Below are 16,357 nucleotides of genomic sequence, written 5' to 3' on the forward strand. Positions count from 1 at the left end.
TTATCAGAGATGTTTGTATTAACAAAATGCCATTTTTGGAAGTAAACATTTAGTTATTTGTGTTGATGCCTACAAGAAACCCAATTGGGTGAACATTTTCAAACATTACATATTTGTTTAAGTGCAGAAAAGTGTTTCACAGATACAGGCCACTAAATTGTCACAGTGATCTAGTGGAAGTACACAGTATGGGTGTCCTCTCATGGAGTAGTTGCTGGTACACACACACATTTTTCTGTTTTCCTGGCTCATCTGAAACACAGGAGGCAAAATCCCACAGAACCGGAGGAAATATAAAAGCAAATTATTGGGGTTTCCTTTGATTATATTTAAAATCACTTCTATATCATTTCAAAGGTCTATAACAGTTGAATGCTTGTGGTCTAAGGAAAAAGAGAGAAAGATTGTTCTTGCCTCCAGCGTAACTTGCTGCTTTTTGTTGGGAATCTCTAGTAATAATGTCAATTTTTAATGAGTTTTACTTGGAAGAACATTCATTTTTTCATGAGTTTCACATAGAAGACCATTTTGAAGACATGACAGGGTAGGTGCTTAGAAAACATGATGTCTACAGGCACCAGTTAATATTGGTAGCTCATATTGCCATGATTTTGAACATTACAGTTGTGCAGATTGACAGTGTCAAAATCATCAATGTTTGAAAATGCAGAACAAATTTGTTTTATTCATTTTTGTTGCATTTTTCTGTGTCCTGACTTTTTAGACATTAAACAGCACAAGTTGGCATTTAGTAGTTCCAGTGGCTTCATTATAAAAATAGCTATGATGCTGTATTCTGCACTTAAAAAAAATACTGTTAGTATTCCTAACCACAGGGATTGAAGAGCTTCAGATGGCTTGTTTTGAGAAAGGAAGCCCTTCCTCTTAATTTTAACTAACTCCCAAGCTGTTAGTGAATTAAATGAATAATTATTGAAGGGAAATTTGTTAAACAACTGGCTTGTTTATCCATCTTCTTCCAGGAAAAATGTTCACCTCATAGAAAGCAGCTTACTATTAAAGATAACATCTGCAAGGAGGGCAATGACTAAACAAGTCTTATCAGTAAAGATAGTCCTGCTGTGAAGTAGTTGAGCATATCTCAGAAACAGAAAGTCAGATTAGATGACCTTATTCTACCTGATCTGTATATAAAGGAATTTGTAGTCCATAGGATTCAAAACATAATATACCAAAAAAGTCATATACTCTGGTGGGGTTATTATGGCTTTGGCCTCAGGCACACTTTTTACACCATCAGAATGCCAGACAACTCTCCTATGCAGTGTGGAAGAGAATCCATGCAATATTGTTAATGAAACTCATAATAATACTCCTAGACTGATACAAAACCTTCAATAGTAGTACTGCAGTTGAAAGAGTTGCCATAAATGTAATCATAGCCATTCCTCAGCTCCTCTCAACATCCTTATTTTGTGATTGTCTTTATGATTATTCACTGACCAACTTAAAGCCACAGCAAGATGCTTTATTTGTGTCTTTTGTTAAAGGATGGTCAGTCCCGAACAGTGAGGCAGTTCCAGTTCACTGACTGGCCAGAACAAGGAGTGCCAAAGTCCGGAGAAGGATTTATTGATTTCATAGGCCAAGTGCATAAAACAAAAGAGCAATTTGGTCAGGATGGACCAATTTCTGTTCATTGCAGGTAAGTAAACAAAGCTTAAAAACAAATTATATGCAGATTTGGTTTTTTTCTAAAGTTGATTGCTGATTGTGGTGAACATGTATATTTGAACAGCATTTCAGAGGTTAACTATTATATAATGTAATCAAATAGAGGATCTAAAACGGAACAACATGAACTGCTTTATGAAATGGGAATGTTCTGTGATATTTCATTTATACAAAAATGGTTATTCAGAAATATGTGGAAACACATAAATTTTTCACTTATAAATGCCTCTAATGCAGCATAAAAGCAGACTGGTTAGTGCTGCACACAGAAGGCATAGGAAGAGCCTTATCACAGGCTCCTACATCTGATATTTTTTCCACTAGAAATTAAAAGTGAGGCTTTTACTTTGGTGGGAATTATTAGCTGCAAACAAGCTAGTTACACCTCAGTGGCACATTTGTTGCAATCAAGATGAGGCAAAAAAACGCAAACGCTAGCTATCTCAAGAAAGGGAATGGAATAGAAAGTGGCGTTTAGAAATTTTGCCTGTCAAAGAAATCATTGAGGTTTGAGTTGATGAATTCTAGCTTCAGAACATTGTGCTCATTTTTGATGTGATGACTTCCCTCCTTTGCAATTGATATGCAGATGAAAACAGCTTGCATGGTGGTTAGAAATAATCCAGCATGGGTTTTTTAATATTCTTGTATTTTTTATTTATTTCCTCTACAGTATTCTAGAGTCTATAGCAGATGGCCAAAAATAATATCTTTATCTCTTATCTCTTATTTAATAAATTGTTTTCTATAAATTCCATTAGGATTTTAGATACTCATTTTTGTAATATGAAATTATTTTTGTAGATTAAATATTATTATTTATATAACAGAGATGCAAAATACTGACACAAGTTGCAAGTTCTTACTGCAAGCCAAGTAGTGCCCCAATACTATCATGAAGACAAATGAATGAGTTCACTAGAGCCTAGTAAACAGAGGGAGAGAAATTTTCATCTTTCCAAAGTCAGGGGTAAACAGAAGTTGAGTTCTTTATGATCATCTAATCTGAAAGACAGACGAAATAAATGAATTGGAATACTTGAATCCTACTTTTCTTGCATGCCTAAAAATTTTTATAGGCTGCTGAGGAGAATAGCACTGCAGAGCACTGATTGGGATTCATTACGCAAGGGGGATAAAGAACAACCCAGATAAGAATAAGTCTTATTCTTCAACATTAATGAGTTTTGAGAGAACAGGAGTAAGCAATATTTATGCCTTTATGTAGATAAGAAAGCAAAGCGGTGTTTTTATTCTAGGTTCTTTGTACCATGCAGACCTGTCCACTTGTGACTACAGTAAATACTGCTTACAGTACATTACATATCCCTCCCAAATAGATGTGATCTTTCATGGTAAAGTTATGGACTTCTACCATTGACTTTGCTAGAAACAAAGTCAAATGCAGTGTAACTAACCATGGCTTGGTTTTTAAACGTCTTTATCATTATTGTAATGACTAGGGACTGCTAATGCTAATAATCATCATTGCCAGTGTTACTCAACTTACATGAATAGGAAGCGTCCCTAGCAAATTAGTAAGTTTATTTCTTTCAGGAAACACAAGATCCTGGATACCTGTGCTTTTGTAGTCTCTGAGGAATAACTGAAGTAATGCCTCCAGTTCATACTGTGATGGGTTATACAGTGAATTAAAGCTCCCCTAGTGTCACTTCCTTTGGGTCTCCTTTACACTCTATACAATTTTCACAAGCTTGCTTTCTCTGTTACACAGTAAACCCCCCAAACCCACTATTCTAAATTTTCTTCTTCCATATCATTTTTACAAATAGACCAGTGTGTTGAATTAAAAAATTTCTAACCTCATGAGGCAGATACTTAAAACTATTTAAGAGAGCAATGGTCTATTCATCTTGAAGCAAAATTTTCACTTCAACTGATATTAGATATTTATAGTCTTTTTATGCCAGCTTTTAGCTCAAGACTGAGGAAGACCTTTTCCAGAATGCAGTCAAGATGTATTTGTAATAATATACTCTTCTCTCTTACAAAAAAAATCAGTGCATCCACATAGTTCATTAATGCATCTCAACTCAGTTTCTAGGCTAAATTACAAATCATGGGGAGTCATAATGCATCATGAAGGATTTCTTTGCTCTAGAAATCCTAAGCATTTTTGGATAGGATTTGTTCCAATGTTAAAGTATGTTTGCCACTCTAAGGGGAAGAGGATCAATTTCCTACAGGCTTTTCTCAAGACATTGCACTTGATGACCAATTGGGATTTGCAAGCATTGAGATGCTTCCATATTAGTTTCTCTTCCTCATTAAGTCTCTCCTGGAGACACATCCTGATTTTTTTAAGTACCTAAGACAACAAAGGAATTTTTTACTTTTGCTTGAGATTTCCTAGTAATTTTTTAAAAGTAACAAAGATTTGTCAAATGTATGAGGCCAGAATCCTCTGGCACTTTTAGAATATTTTTTTTTAATATTTAAATGACAGAGCAGGATGATGTGAAATGGTACTCTGTCTTCATTATCCTGGTCACTTTCTGGGCTCTAGTTAGTTTAGATCACACTGTCATCAGGTCTGTAAAGTTCAAGCTGGTTCCAACGAGCAGGTTCCAGGATTTTTCAGGATATTTCTTAAGTACTAACTGTCTAATTTACCTCATCAGGTACCTTACACTGCAATTGCTTTAGATGTCCAGGACTGTTATTATACCATATAGGTAAATCGCCACTGACATGATATTCTGTCAAGTGGCATGTCAGTTGTCCTTTGGCTTCAGCAATCTGAAGGCACGCAGCCTATGCAAAATTGATAAATCCAATTGCATATGTCTAATAGCCCTAGAAGAGCTCTGAAAGAGACCAAACACTAAAATACCATCATACAATTTGAGCATTCAATTTCCTCACTAGTTTTGTGAGTTTGCTGGATTTCTGTCGTAGTTCATATGAACATTCAAGAGTTGTTCAAGATTTCCCTGTTGTTCATGCTCTTCCATTCATCTGTCTGGTGAATAGGTCTCATAAATATTCAGCTTTCCAAGATTATCTGGCTGGAGAAAAGCTTGTGAAATTATTAGCATCAACAGTGAGATAACAAGTTGCTTGGTTTCCATCCATACAAGTTCAGATTTAGAAAGTCTTTTTTCCTGTGTAGTTACCTGTCCCTTTTGCAAAGGATAATTGCCATGAATAAGTGATTGTTTAATTTTAAAAGCTGACAGCTCTTGGCTCTATTGATGGCAAGAATTTCCATCACTTCTTGAGGGTTAAAGCTAATAGCAGAAACGCAGGACAGAACAGAGAGCAAACAAGCCACATATATACTCAAAGAATATTTTTAAGACTAAACATGGTAAATGTATATCAGCATTGGAAAGCAAAGATCCAGACTGCCAGACTTGAATAAGACCTGAAGTGAGATTTTTCTCTGTCCATTATTTGAATTGGACCATGAACATCCATACTTCTAACTTAAAGTAAAAGGTAAAATAACACAGTGAAGATGTACAAAACAGGGCATATACATGACAAACTAAAGTAAAGCAAGCAGTAAAATGCATTTTGCCTTCATTTTCTCTTGTCAGTTCCAATGTATGTTATTGGCAACAAATGTTAACATTTGCCTTCACCATGCAGTGATTACTGTATATCTGGATGAACAAACCGAGTCTTTGCAAGGAAGACTGGGGAGTCTGGATGTACTCAGTAGATGTAAGGTTAGCTTGAGTGCAGTTATATTTTGAATGCAATGTGGTAATTTGCTGTGGAATTTTGCTTAGTGAGCCTTTCCCCATATAGAAATTTATACACATATGGTGTGTTGTAACCACAAAGAATTTGTCAGCCAATTCTTTCAGCATTAACTGTCAATTAACATTTGTTTTTTCCTTTTATTTCCTCTTCATTTACTTCAACAGTGCGGGTGTTGGAAGAACTGGAGTATTCATAACCCTGAGCATTGTGTTAGAAAGAATGAGATATGAAGGTGTTGTAGACATCTTCCAGACTGTCAAAATGTTAAGGACACAGCGGCCAGCCATGGTACAGACAGAGGTGAGCAAAACAGTATCCTTATGCAATGGTGATGGAAAAGAAATGGTATTTACACAAGCAAAAATATGCACAGATAGAGACTGTAAAAACATGCTTACGGTTATATCTGAAGCTATATATTGGCCCTGTGACTACAGGGTAAAATCTACCATGAAGGTATTGCAAGGACTATTTCCTGTTATTGCAGTAGTTACTGCAAGATGAGAAAGAAAAAAAAAATAATTTCAATAGCAGATCCTAAATTATGGTAGTTAAGAAAATCCATTTGTGAAGCATCACACATTTTTATTTGATCCTTGTTCCCTGGCAGAAAGAAGTGGTAGTAGAGAAGCAGGCAAATTGTTTCTGCAGGTGGATCTACTGATTTTTTTTTCCCTCCCTGGGAGCAAGTTCTTGATTATATCTTCAGACTGACACTGTATTATTTTCATGGTTTTTTGTGTCACCAAGCAAGTGGCTCTTTGGCCTGAAAATCATAATGGTAAATTTAGCATTCAGGGTAACTATAGTGTAAATACTTTCTATGCTATTAAGTGTGGCATAGAGAAATAAAGAAGTGGTAAGCCATATAGACCAGTTACCTGGGCCTGTATGCTTGGAAATCTGTCCCGTCATCAAGAATGCTTAAATATTATCAGTTAATGTGCGTAATTTTTGCCTTAATTTCTGAGCAGAAGACCTGGAGTAAACCAGAGCCAATAGGTTAGGAGAACCAACAAAAAGGGAAAGAGAAGAGAAACATTTTAGATCACACATTTATTAAGTATAATTTGATTGACACTGGCCTTTAAATTAAGTCTATGAAATTTAAGATGGTTCCCCAGAGTTTGCCATTTTCCATAAGAAAGTTAAACTTGTTCTGTAGAAGCTGGGTAATTTTACTTCTAAGACAACTTCATAAAAGCTTATATGAAAAATACAGATATTTATTTTTAATTTTGTCAGTTAGCCAAGTAAATCACTGTGACCATACGGAAGAGTTAATTCCATTTCTTTTCCATTACCATCATTTTTCTGGATAAGCAAAATGAAAAATTACTGCTTTCTGTCATTTTGGCTGCAAGAAATAACTAAAGTATATAGAAAACTATGCTTCTTTGAGCTTACCTGACAAATGCAGAGTTCAATTCTGCAATATACGTTCCCTCCCCCTGCTTTGACTTACTTCTGTATGCTGCCCTTCATCTCCACTGCTGAAAGCAGAGGTGTTCTGTACACATTTCTTCCAGGATTCTGTGGCAAACAAATCTCTCATTCACTGTTATAAACTACCAGGAAATCTAATCCTTATTAAACAAAGCACTTCCATGTGGACCACACATACACTTAAAATTCAGGCATATGTGTAATGTATTCTGCCACTGTTCTAATTATTCCAACTAACAGAAAGGAGCTATGAGTAATCGTACCACCTCAGTGAAGCAAATATCTGATTAGTTTCCTGGCCTCTAAAAGAATTTTAATTGAGGTCTTAACAACTGCAACCTGTGCAGTTCCACATAGCACTGTCAGAAAAATAAACAGACATCCCTGGTATTTTTGGAGCAATTTTGTTTATGTTTGTTTTTTTTAAATATTTTACTTTTTACCATTTAAACCAAGAATGGCAGTTGGCAATAAGTACATAGATGTGCCATTTTAGTGTAAGTGTGCAACATTTGCAATGTGCAAAATGTGCAAAAGAACTGCTTTATGGAGGTGAGAATAACACCAACTTACAAATGTTGGATTCATCTGAGGTATAAGAAAATTTCTCACCACACTAAACTTCTCTCTACTTACAGGTATAGGTTGAAATGAAGTCTGTTTTATGTGAATAAGATCCTTTAGATCCATATTTCTCCTTAGGTCCTTTTCTTGCCACAGGCCAAGGTATCTTCATACCTTCATCAAAGCCTTTATTACTGAAAGGTTGGAATTCCCTTGGCTTTCTTTACATGATTATTAACCTGATGGTTTTCCATACAGAATTCCATATTCAAGCTGTGATGGACCTTTTTACTTCATGTGTTGCATTAGCTGTAGAATTCATTGTTTATTTTGCTACTTATTTGCAAATACTTGGGAGCAAAGCATCCTAGCATGCTCCTATCAGAAGAAAGCTTTATGCTGATACTGGTTCAATCCAGAGTAATAGACTGTCAGTAGGTGGGTATATAGTCTCTGCACAAAAAGAAGCTGCATTTTGTGGAAAATGTTGTTGCATTAAATGAGTGTTTATCTTCATCTGTTGTAACTCAGAGTGGTTTTCTGTTGGTGTCAGCAAGTGAATATTGCTGAACTGCAGATGTCTCTGCAGTATATTTGTTTGTAGCTACAAAATACTCGTTATTATTTGAAAGAAACTAGAAACCAACCAACAAGCTGACTTTTTGATGCATTTGTTTTCTATTTTTCTTTCCCTAGGATCAATACCAGTTCTGCTATCGAGCCGCACTGGAGTATCTGGGCAGCTTTGATCACTATGCAACATAAAAACCCATTGTGGATTTTTATTGCAGGCCCTTTAAGATCCAGAGAGCCGCTTCTGAGCCATACAATGTGCTTTAGAAGTACTTCTTAACTCTTAGCTAAGGAGCAATTATTGGGGATATATAAAATAAAAAATAATAAAAAAAGAAACAGATGAACAAAATATTGGGGATATATAAAACAGAAAAACAACAAAAAAAAACCCCACCCAACAAGAAGTATTCCATGTGGACCAAGAATTCACAGTTTAATAACCTAACCATAATAAAAGAATCCTGACCACTGAGGCGTCTGAAAGATTTCGTTTACAGATACCTCAAGGGTTCGACATTGGTTGAAGTTAAAGGGAAGAGGAAATTTAATCAGAAAGAGTGATCATCTTATTCAGGATGACATGATTTTGCAAGGAGGAGTTTTGAGAACTGCAGTTCAGTGCAAGATGTTTGTTGCAAGGTTGGGTTCCGGCTTCTCAAAAAAAGCGGACTCTTTACTTCAACATCACTGTTTCCCATCCTACTGCTCATCATAACACTTAAGGGAAAATGTGGGAATGTTTAAAAAGAAAGTCCTTGATTTAGTTTTTTAGTATTGTAAAGATACTGCTGACCTGTGCTTCATTTTTAACTGTGTAAACTTTTTCCTTTTTTTAACAAGAATCTATCATTCGATTAAGAGAATTAAAGAAAAGGTTGCATAACTGTTAATATTTTTGTTTAAAAATGTAGATTTTTTTTAAGCTGTAGAACTGTTATCTGTAATATTGTGCTGTAGAAATGTTAGATCCTTTGAAAATTTGCACATTTTTGTGCAGTCCTACAGTACCACAGTCTTGTTAGATACGAATTTTCTAGTTTTATTTGGTTTGGTTTTTTTTCCTTTAAGAAAATATTCATTGTAATCAGTTAAATCAAAATGGGGCTTTTGGTTTATTTTGGAATCAACAGGGAGGCGCAAAGTATAAAGATGCTGCTAGCACATACACACACACGCACACATATGCACATGCACACTCACACCCTCTCTTTTATATATATATATATATGTATTACTGTCTACCCTTTTTTGACTCTGTATAGTTGCAGAGAATACAGATGGATTCAGATACAGATTTTCACACATGCACATAAACATATCAGTCTTTATGTACCTGGATTTATGAAAGCATTGGGAAAGTTTTTCCACATACTACAATTATATCAGACTACAATTTGATCATCTCTGTATTTTTAAGGTCCATAAACTTCTGTTTCAAAGGGAAGTGAGGAATGCACATCATTGATATTTGAATGCCATCTCTATCCCAAATAATATTTCTATCCACATTTCCACTTGAACACACACACCTGCACACATCAGAGAAAACACATGCACACACGCACACACAGTATGTGATTTAGGCTTCAAGTGAAGTTCAATATTTGTAACACTATAGTGCAATAAGAAACCATATTATTAAATGTAGGAGGTGTGCATGTGGGAAAGGTCAGTGCATATCCCTTTAGGAGGGGAGAATGTTGTAATATACTAGGTATTAAGATGTTTTAAAATTGTATTAAATAGTATACTGTCTATAGTGTGCGCTATATAATTTACATTTATCATATGAACAGGGCAAAGCCAAACACACATTGCTCTGTGAAATCAAATGTTTTGTGGCATACAGCATTGTTTGGGGATGCTGGGGTTTATTTTAATTTTACATTTAGAGTGCCTTATATTTGATGCCTATTTTGAATAGTATTTCTTTCAGTTAGCCTTCATTTGTATTTAGTTTAGTTTGTTTATATCTCTGTTGTTCTTTTTTCAAACATTTTAATACATGTACCAGACATTTTGAAAAATATGCATTTCCAGTTTCTAATCAAGTATGGATGGTAATAAATGATAACCCAAAACACATAGGTAGTCAAGGCCCTTTATCCTTCTACATTTCTAATAACAGAATATCCCACAAATTAGAAATCTGTTTCTGGTTGGCTTTTCAAACCCACTTTGTCACTGGTTGTAGTGTTATCTGTCATTGCCGAGCTGTAGCAGCACAGTAGCAGTAGTTGGCATCAGCAGTGCTTATGCTTTTTTTTTTTTTTCTTTTGTTTTTTCTTTTTTCTTTTCAAATTTATTTTGGGCCAAGTCCTGCTCATTCACTTGTGTCAACAGATTGCTAAAATCAAACCCTTGCTTTCAGTGGGAAGGTTCATGTAAGGCTAGCAAGACTGAGCCCACATGACATATTGGAGATTGACAGATTTTATTCCAGGAAAAAGGAAAATTCTCTAAACAGCACAAAATACTTTTTGAGACCCTTTCTAGAATGCCATTTACATTGACCTTGGTCACCATGTGTTCTGCCATTGTTAGTACATCAGCATCAAAAGATGCTTTATTTGGGGTTTCAAATAGGAGTATTGCTGTGGCTTCTCCATGTGGCCTCAAAATTTTTAGTTCTTCTTCCAATTTACCCACTCCTATGAGAAATAAAAATAAGAAAGACCAAACTCCAGCAATTGTATTTGAGCACTTTTGTAATGAAAAAAAACCCAAACCAAAAAAATCAAAACAGAAATATATATATATATATATATATATATATATATATATATATATATATATATATATATATATATATATATGGAATAGAAGTATTATAGAAGGCTACCTCAGAATGAGATTCTATAACTTACATCTGAACCAGAGAAGAATGTGCACTATGTTTCTTTCTCTTCTTCTTTCTTGATCTATATGTTGAAATAGTTATTGAAATGCCAGGTTATGTTGTGTGGTCATGTTCTTCAACTCAAATATAGGAATTCAGAAATACAAAATAACATGTGATTTTGAAAACATAGACTAAGGAAGGTTCCTGCACACTGGATCTTTACAAAGATCAGTGCATTTTCCCTAGCAGACTGCCTTGCAAGCTCCAACAAAAATAAGAGAGTAAAAGAAATACAAAAAAAGCAGAGCCAATTTATGAGAAAAACTGTTGTACAACTGAATTCTCCTTTCAGCTTTTTTGTTTCTTACGATAGCTCTTAGCATCATTGATGTGCATTCCACTTTCTGTATAATACATGCATTCTACAGTTAATTTAAATTGTGAGCATCTTTGTCTACATACATTATACATTTCCAAGCTTAAAATTGGTTTCATCAGCATAACCAGTACGGTGCTATTATTTACGTCTGTATGTGTAGTTATGTCTAATTTTGTAATTAGTTGCAATGGGAAAAAAATCACAAAATATATTAAAAATGATTTATAAAAAAAGTTTAATTTAGCTCTTTTTAAAAAATTTATTTGAGTGGTTAGATAGCGGAGAAGATGGCTGGGGGAAGGAGTGACCTTCTAAGGAGATTTGCACTTTCTATATATACCTTTGTACTATGCACTGCCCTATTGATTCTACACCCAATATTAACTTGAACCCATCTGTAGGAAATTACTTACAAAATCCACTTGTATGTATTTAAAAGACACAGAACATGTAAAAAGGAAAAAAAAAAAAGCAACTGCTTTTTTTGTTTCCTTTTATTCTTTCCCATTTTTCTTTATGTTTATTTTTCTTTTTTTTTTTCTTTTTTCTTTTTTTTTTTTTTTTATCCCCTTGGTGCCCTGATACTCCACAGATATCAGAAGGCTGCAGTTCTCATTATAACCATCCATTATGTGGCTTTGCCATTCAAGCTTGGAGTGTCTTTACAAAGATAATAAAAAACTTGTGTTCTTTGCTCTTGTTTTGGATGCATAGACTGAAAAACTTTAAAAAATTACCTTGTAAAATGGCTTGTTAAAAAAGATACAATTACCTCTAATTAGTAGTACGCGTAAATGTTTTACAGAATGAAAGGCGTGCTTTTTATTTTCTTACTTCGTTACATTGGTGGCAAAAGGAAGTCTGTATGAAAATCAGTTCTTTGCTGACACAAGTTCCATTTGTTACAGATGAATTCTAATAAAATGTCAGTGTTATGCAGCCCTGGTCTTCTTTCTTAAGCAGTATTTTTGAAATCAAAACTTGTTTGGTCCCTTTTGGTGATAAAGGAGTTTAATTGAAACTACAAAGCAGTCATTAATCTTCTTAACTAGCTGCTGGACAGTGGAAAATGCATTCTTAGGTTAGCAAATATTTATCATCTTCAGCAGCAAGCTTTGAGCCAGCATAGGCAAACCCTTTGGCATAATTTCTCATAGTTTCATGAGCTTAATTGAAATTACCACATTTTACATGCCTCTGGAGTTCCCCTTTGTGCTTTAGAAATTATCACTACACTAAGAAAATAGATTATTCTCCATTCATAGGTGCAACTCAAAGAGGGCAAAATATCCACACGTTTGAGGTAAATTGTGAATTTTTAATTCCTGCAGATTTGGCAGCTTCTGGGGTAAATCCAAAGTCACTTGTCAGAATTCAGTCCCTGAAATTGTGGCAAGCTGTCATGAGTTTTGACTGATTTCTGTTACGCACTGCATATGCAGTGAGTGCAAATGTGAGTCTGTGAGGCTACTATCCAAATACTGTGGTAGAGTTTTTAAACACGTTGGAAAAGTTTTAGATGAATAAACACACCAGGTGTATCAAGGCAATTTACAAGGGGCATGGCATGGCAATCTTTTCAAAGAAAACAAGTCTTGCTCTGTCTGCTTGTTTTGAAAGAAGGCAGGTTCTGTCTCCAAGATTACTTTGTAAGGGAATACAGTCTATTAGCAATTAAGTATTAAGTACATGTTAATAAAGAATTCTCTGTGCTGGAAGGGTGTGAAAGACATTAACGTTAGGGTGATTTCTAAGAACGTGTATTGTTCTTGGCCTAATTTCCACTTGAAGATGGTGATAATAGTGTAAATGTGAAGCCTCGGTATTCCTACAGAGGCCTATTAATGTTTTTCCACTGACTTCTGTGGATTTTACAATTACTGCATTGCAGGCTGCCTTTGACTTGAACCTTTTTTGCGTAGTCTGTGCAAGGTGGTTTAGAGCTGTGTTATGTAAGGGTTTCTTTAACTATCTGAGTGGCTTTAGATGGTACCCTTTAATGTCAGCATTAACTTCTTTGGATTTTCTTGTTCTGTGCATCTAGCATGGACCATAATAAAGTGTGAAAATGAGTATTGACAAAAATATTTGGCTGTGTATGGCTTAATAACTTCTAAGTTAATGGGGTTTTAACAAAAGTAAGTTCTAATTCATGATTAACACAGAAAAAAGATGCCGCGTACTTTGAGATCATTACTGTTCAGAAATGCTGTTGAGATGTGAAATTAGCCTATCTCAAAGCAAAGCAATAGCTACAGACCTTCAAACACATTAACATTTACATCTTTTCTATATTATCCAATCACTTGGACCAAATTCCCAAATTCCCAGAATCTTTAGTGTTCATTAGTATCTCTCCAAATGGGTCAGTCCCGATTCTAAGGTAATAAAGGATTTCCATCTATAAATTTACCCATTGCTTGCTTCTCCCAGTCTGTGCATATGGAAGTGGGACAGAAGGGAGCTTTTGGTAATGGCATAAACAAATTACTGAAAAAGTAATGATAAGGAATGTATGAAAATAAATCATTCATTAACCAGTGCCCAGTCCATTAACAACTGGATCTGTACCTAGTGATCCCTGAAGAACATTATAGTCATCACTGGTCAAAAAAGGAAAAGGAAAAGGAAAAAAATCTTTCTAGAAATTGCCGTGTCTTTTTTACTTCAGATGCAAGCATGCCCTTTTTTCCCCCCATCCTTAACCAGTTTTAAGCCAAATGAAGTTAAATGATTTTTCACAGACTTTGGAATTTTGAGGAAAATAAACAACAAATTTGCTGATGTGTAAGCCAATGTACCATTGATAAATCACTTCCACAACACTTAATGTGAAAAAAAATGTATCTTGCCCATGGAATTGCTGAATTCTATGAAATAGCTTTGTATTATTGAAATATGACAGCTTTAGCTAATGAAACTTAAACAGGACTGGATCAAATTGGCAAAAATGTCCACAGAAGATACCAAATTGTATCAATACTACTTTCACTGTCAAAGAATATCTTTAAAGCAACTTCAGAAGTTTGAAAGACTGCTATTTTTGCCTTTATTTCACTTTGCATGGGGAAATAAAAAATACTGTTAGGGTGTGCGGTCATAGCAATTTTTTGCAAAGACCTGTGGCAAAATTTGATTGTATTTTTTAAATCTAATTTTAGTTCACTTTTTTTACTACATTTTATTTGTTTATTTTAATTTTTTCCCCTTTTTCTCCAAAAGGATCTATTAATGGAGTGCTACTGCAACTATTTGGAAAGTTACTTGATTGAAAACCTAAAGGATTTGAATATCATACCTGTGCAAGAGATTATATTATATATAATTATATATAATATATATATATATAATATTCAAGAGAATTTTCTCTTTATACTGTCCTGTGTTTTCAACAAGTTGGTTCTGTCATCCATATCTCCTTATGAAGAGTACCACTGTAAGATGAAAAATGTTTTTCTGTCACCAATGCAATGAGTCAAGATGGAAGGAAACATCTGCTGACTAGCTTTCAGAGGAAAGCAGAATGATAACCTGCAAATGAGACATTGTAGTGAATAGAGATCATTTTGCATCTAGACTATAAATAGGATGCTTTTGAACCCAAAATGCATTCAGCTTGCTTCTGTCAGCAAAAGTCTTAATTATTGTAGCTGGAACAAGCAACCAACCTTTCTTTGCCAATGAAAGTACTTCATTGTATATTCAACAGCCTTGTTGGATATAGAATGTAAATCTTTAAAGTCAAAAGTGCCTGGAAATGCCTTTCCTTCTTTCATACATAAAAACAAGAGAACAGAATATAAGATTTTCTTCATTGGAAGAAATTATTTGAAAACACATCAGAGTTTCTACACTTCTGGTCTTCAAAAATCCAGTTTGCTCTTAAATCTAAGGGAGTTGTATAAGCTCAGCATTCTACTGTAGCAGGCAATTTGCAGAGACATAGAAAGTTCTCATCCATCCAGTAAAACAAAACAAAACATCATCTAGAAGCTCCAGGTAGGATTTTCAAGTTCACAAGCCTCATCAGCATCATGACTGACACTAAATCCAGACCAACCAGCTTGCACTACCACTGCAAGGCATCTAGTTCAGGCATTGTGGTACTTCAAATTAAGCACACCAAAACCACCAGAAACAGTGACTGATGTTGAGTACGTCACTGAATACTGATGTGGCAAAACAATTATCTTTCCCTGGCAGCAACAAAACCATGTGCTTCTGTTTCATACACATACAATTTTTATCAATACAACAGCCTCTCACTAGTCCACACTTCCAAAGTTTATTTTTGAGCATTTCACACATTCACACCTCCTGTTTGCATGCCTTTCGTTCCAATTTTTCCATAAAAGTTTCCTACTCAATTTTCATCAAATGCTTATGTATATTTTTCTTTGATTGTTTAATTTAAAGCTTAGTCCCTCACAGTTTTAGAGAACTCTTACCCAATTTACAGCACCTTGCAGAAAACTGAAATAACAGATTGAGGCCCAAACCTACACACTTCAGGCTAGAGGGTGAAATACATTCGTCCACATTGTAGAATAAGGCTGCAGAGTAAGTCTTATGTAATAAATAGGCATCTGAGCAGCATATCAGCATGGTGAAGTAGGTCTCTCTCTCTTCTTAGATAAAAAAGTTAGAATGTCATCTTTTATTTAAATATAATATAGGGAAACAATATTCCAAGTGGTATTTGGGGTGGTTCGAGCTTGGTTCATTTTGGTTTGATGGTTGTAGGGCTTTTTTCTAAAAGGCAATATTTATTCAAAATCAGAAGTTGGCATTTTTTCAGAAGTTGGGGGGTGTTTTGTTTTGTATGGTATTGAGTTTGTTTTCTTCATAGCAACTTTTATGATACTTTGTTTTAGATTTGTGACTGACACAGTGTTGATAACACACCAGTGTTTTACTTACAGCGAAGCTGTGTTCAGGGTGTTGAGGTCATTGCTCCACCAGCTATTAGTCTGGGGGTACAAAAGAAGTTGGTAGAGAACACAACTGGGACAGCTGACCAAAGAGAAATCCTATACCAAATAATGCTGTGTTTGTCAATAAAAAAGGGAATAAATCAAGAAGAAAGATGTTTGTTCTGGGTTAGACATTTGTCTTCCCAAGTA

General features: G+C 34.9%; 1 protein-coding gene across 50 annotated transcripts in view; it reads left to right on the forward strand.

Annotated features, from left to right (window-relative positions):
• PTPRD (protein tyrosine phosphatase receptor type D) overlaps positions 1–12,173 on the forward strand; it is a 1,163,449-nt gene extending 1,151,276 nt beyond the window's left edge. For 48 of the 50 annotated variants that reach the window (XM_038124763.1, XM_038124765.1, XM_038124766.1 and 45 more), the window contains 3 exons: positions 1,512–1,666; positions 5,592–5,727; positions 8,134–8,345. In XM_038124763.1, the coding sequence (XP_037980691.1) occupies positions 1,512–1,666; positions 5,592–5,727; positions 8,134–8,202 (360 nt within the window). In that variant the 3' untranslated portion in view covers positions 8,203–8,345. Of the gene's footprint in view, positions 1–1,511; positions 1,667–5,591; positions 5,728–8,133 lie in introns of all 50 variants that reach the window. The other 2 variants (XM_038124811.1, XM_038124761.1) reach the window with 1 other exon arrangement.
• The last annotated feature ends 4,184 nt before the right edge of the window (positions 12,174–16,357 follow it).

This window comes from Motacilla alba, chromosome Z (assembly GCF_015832195.1).
Source record: "Motacilla alba alba isolate MOTALB_02 chromosome Z, Motacilla_alba_V1.0_pri, whole genome shotgun sequence".
NCBI lineage: Eukaryota > Metazoa > Chordata > Aves > Passeriformes > Motacillidae > Motacilla > Motacilla alba.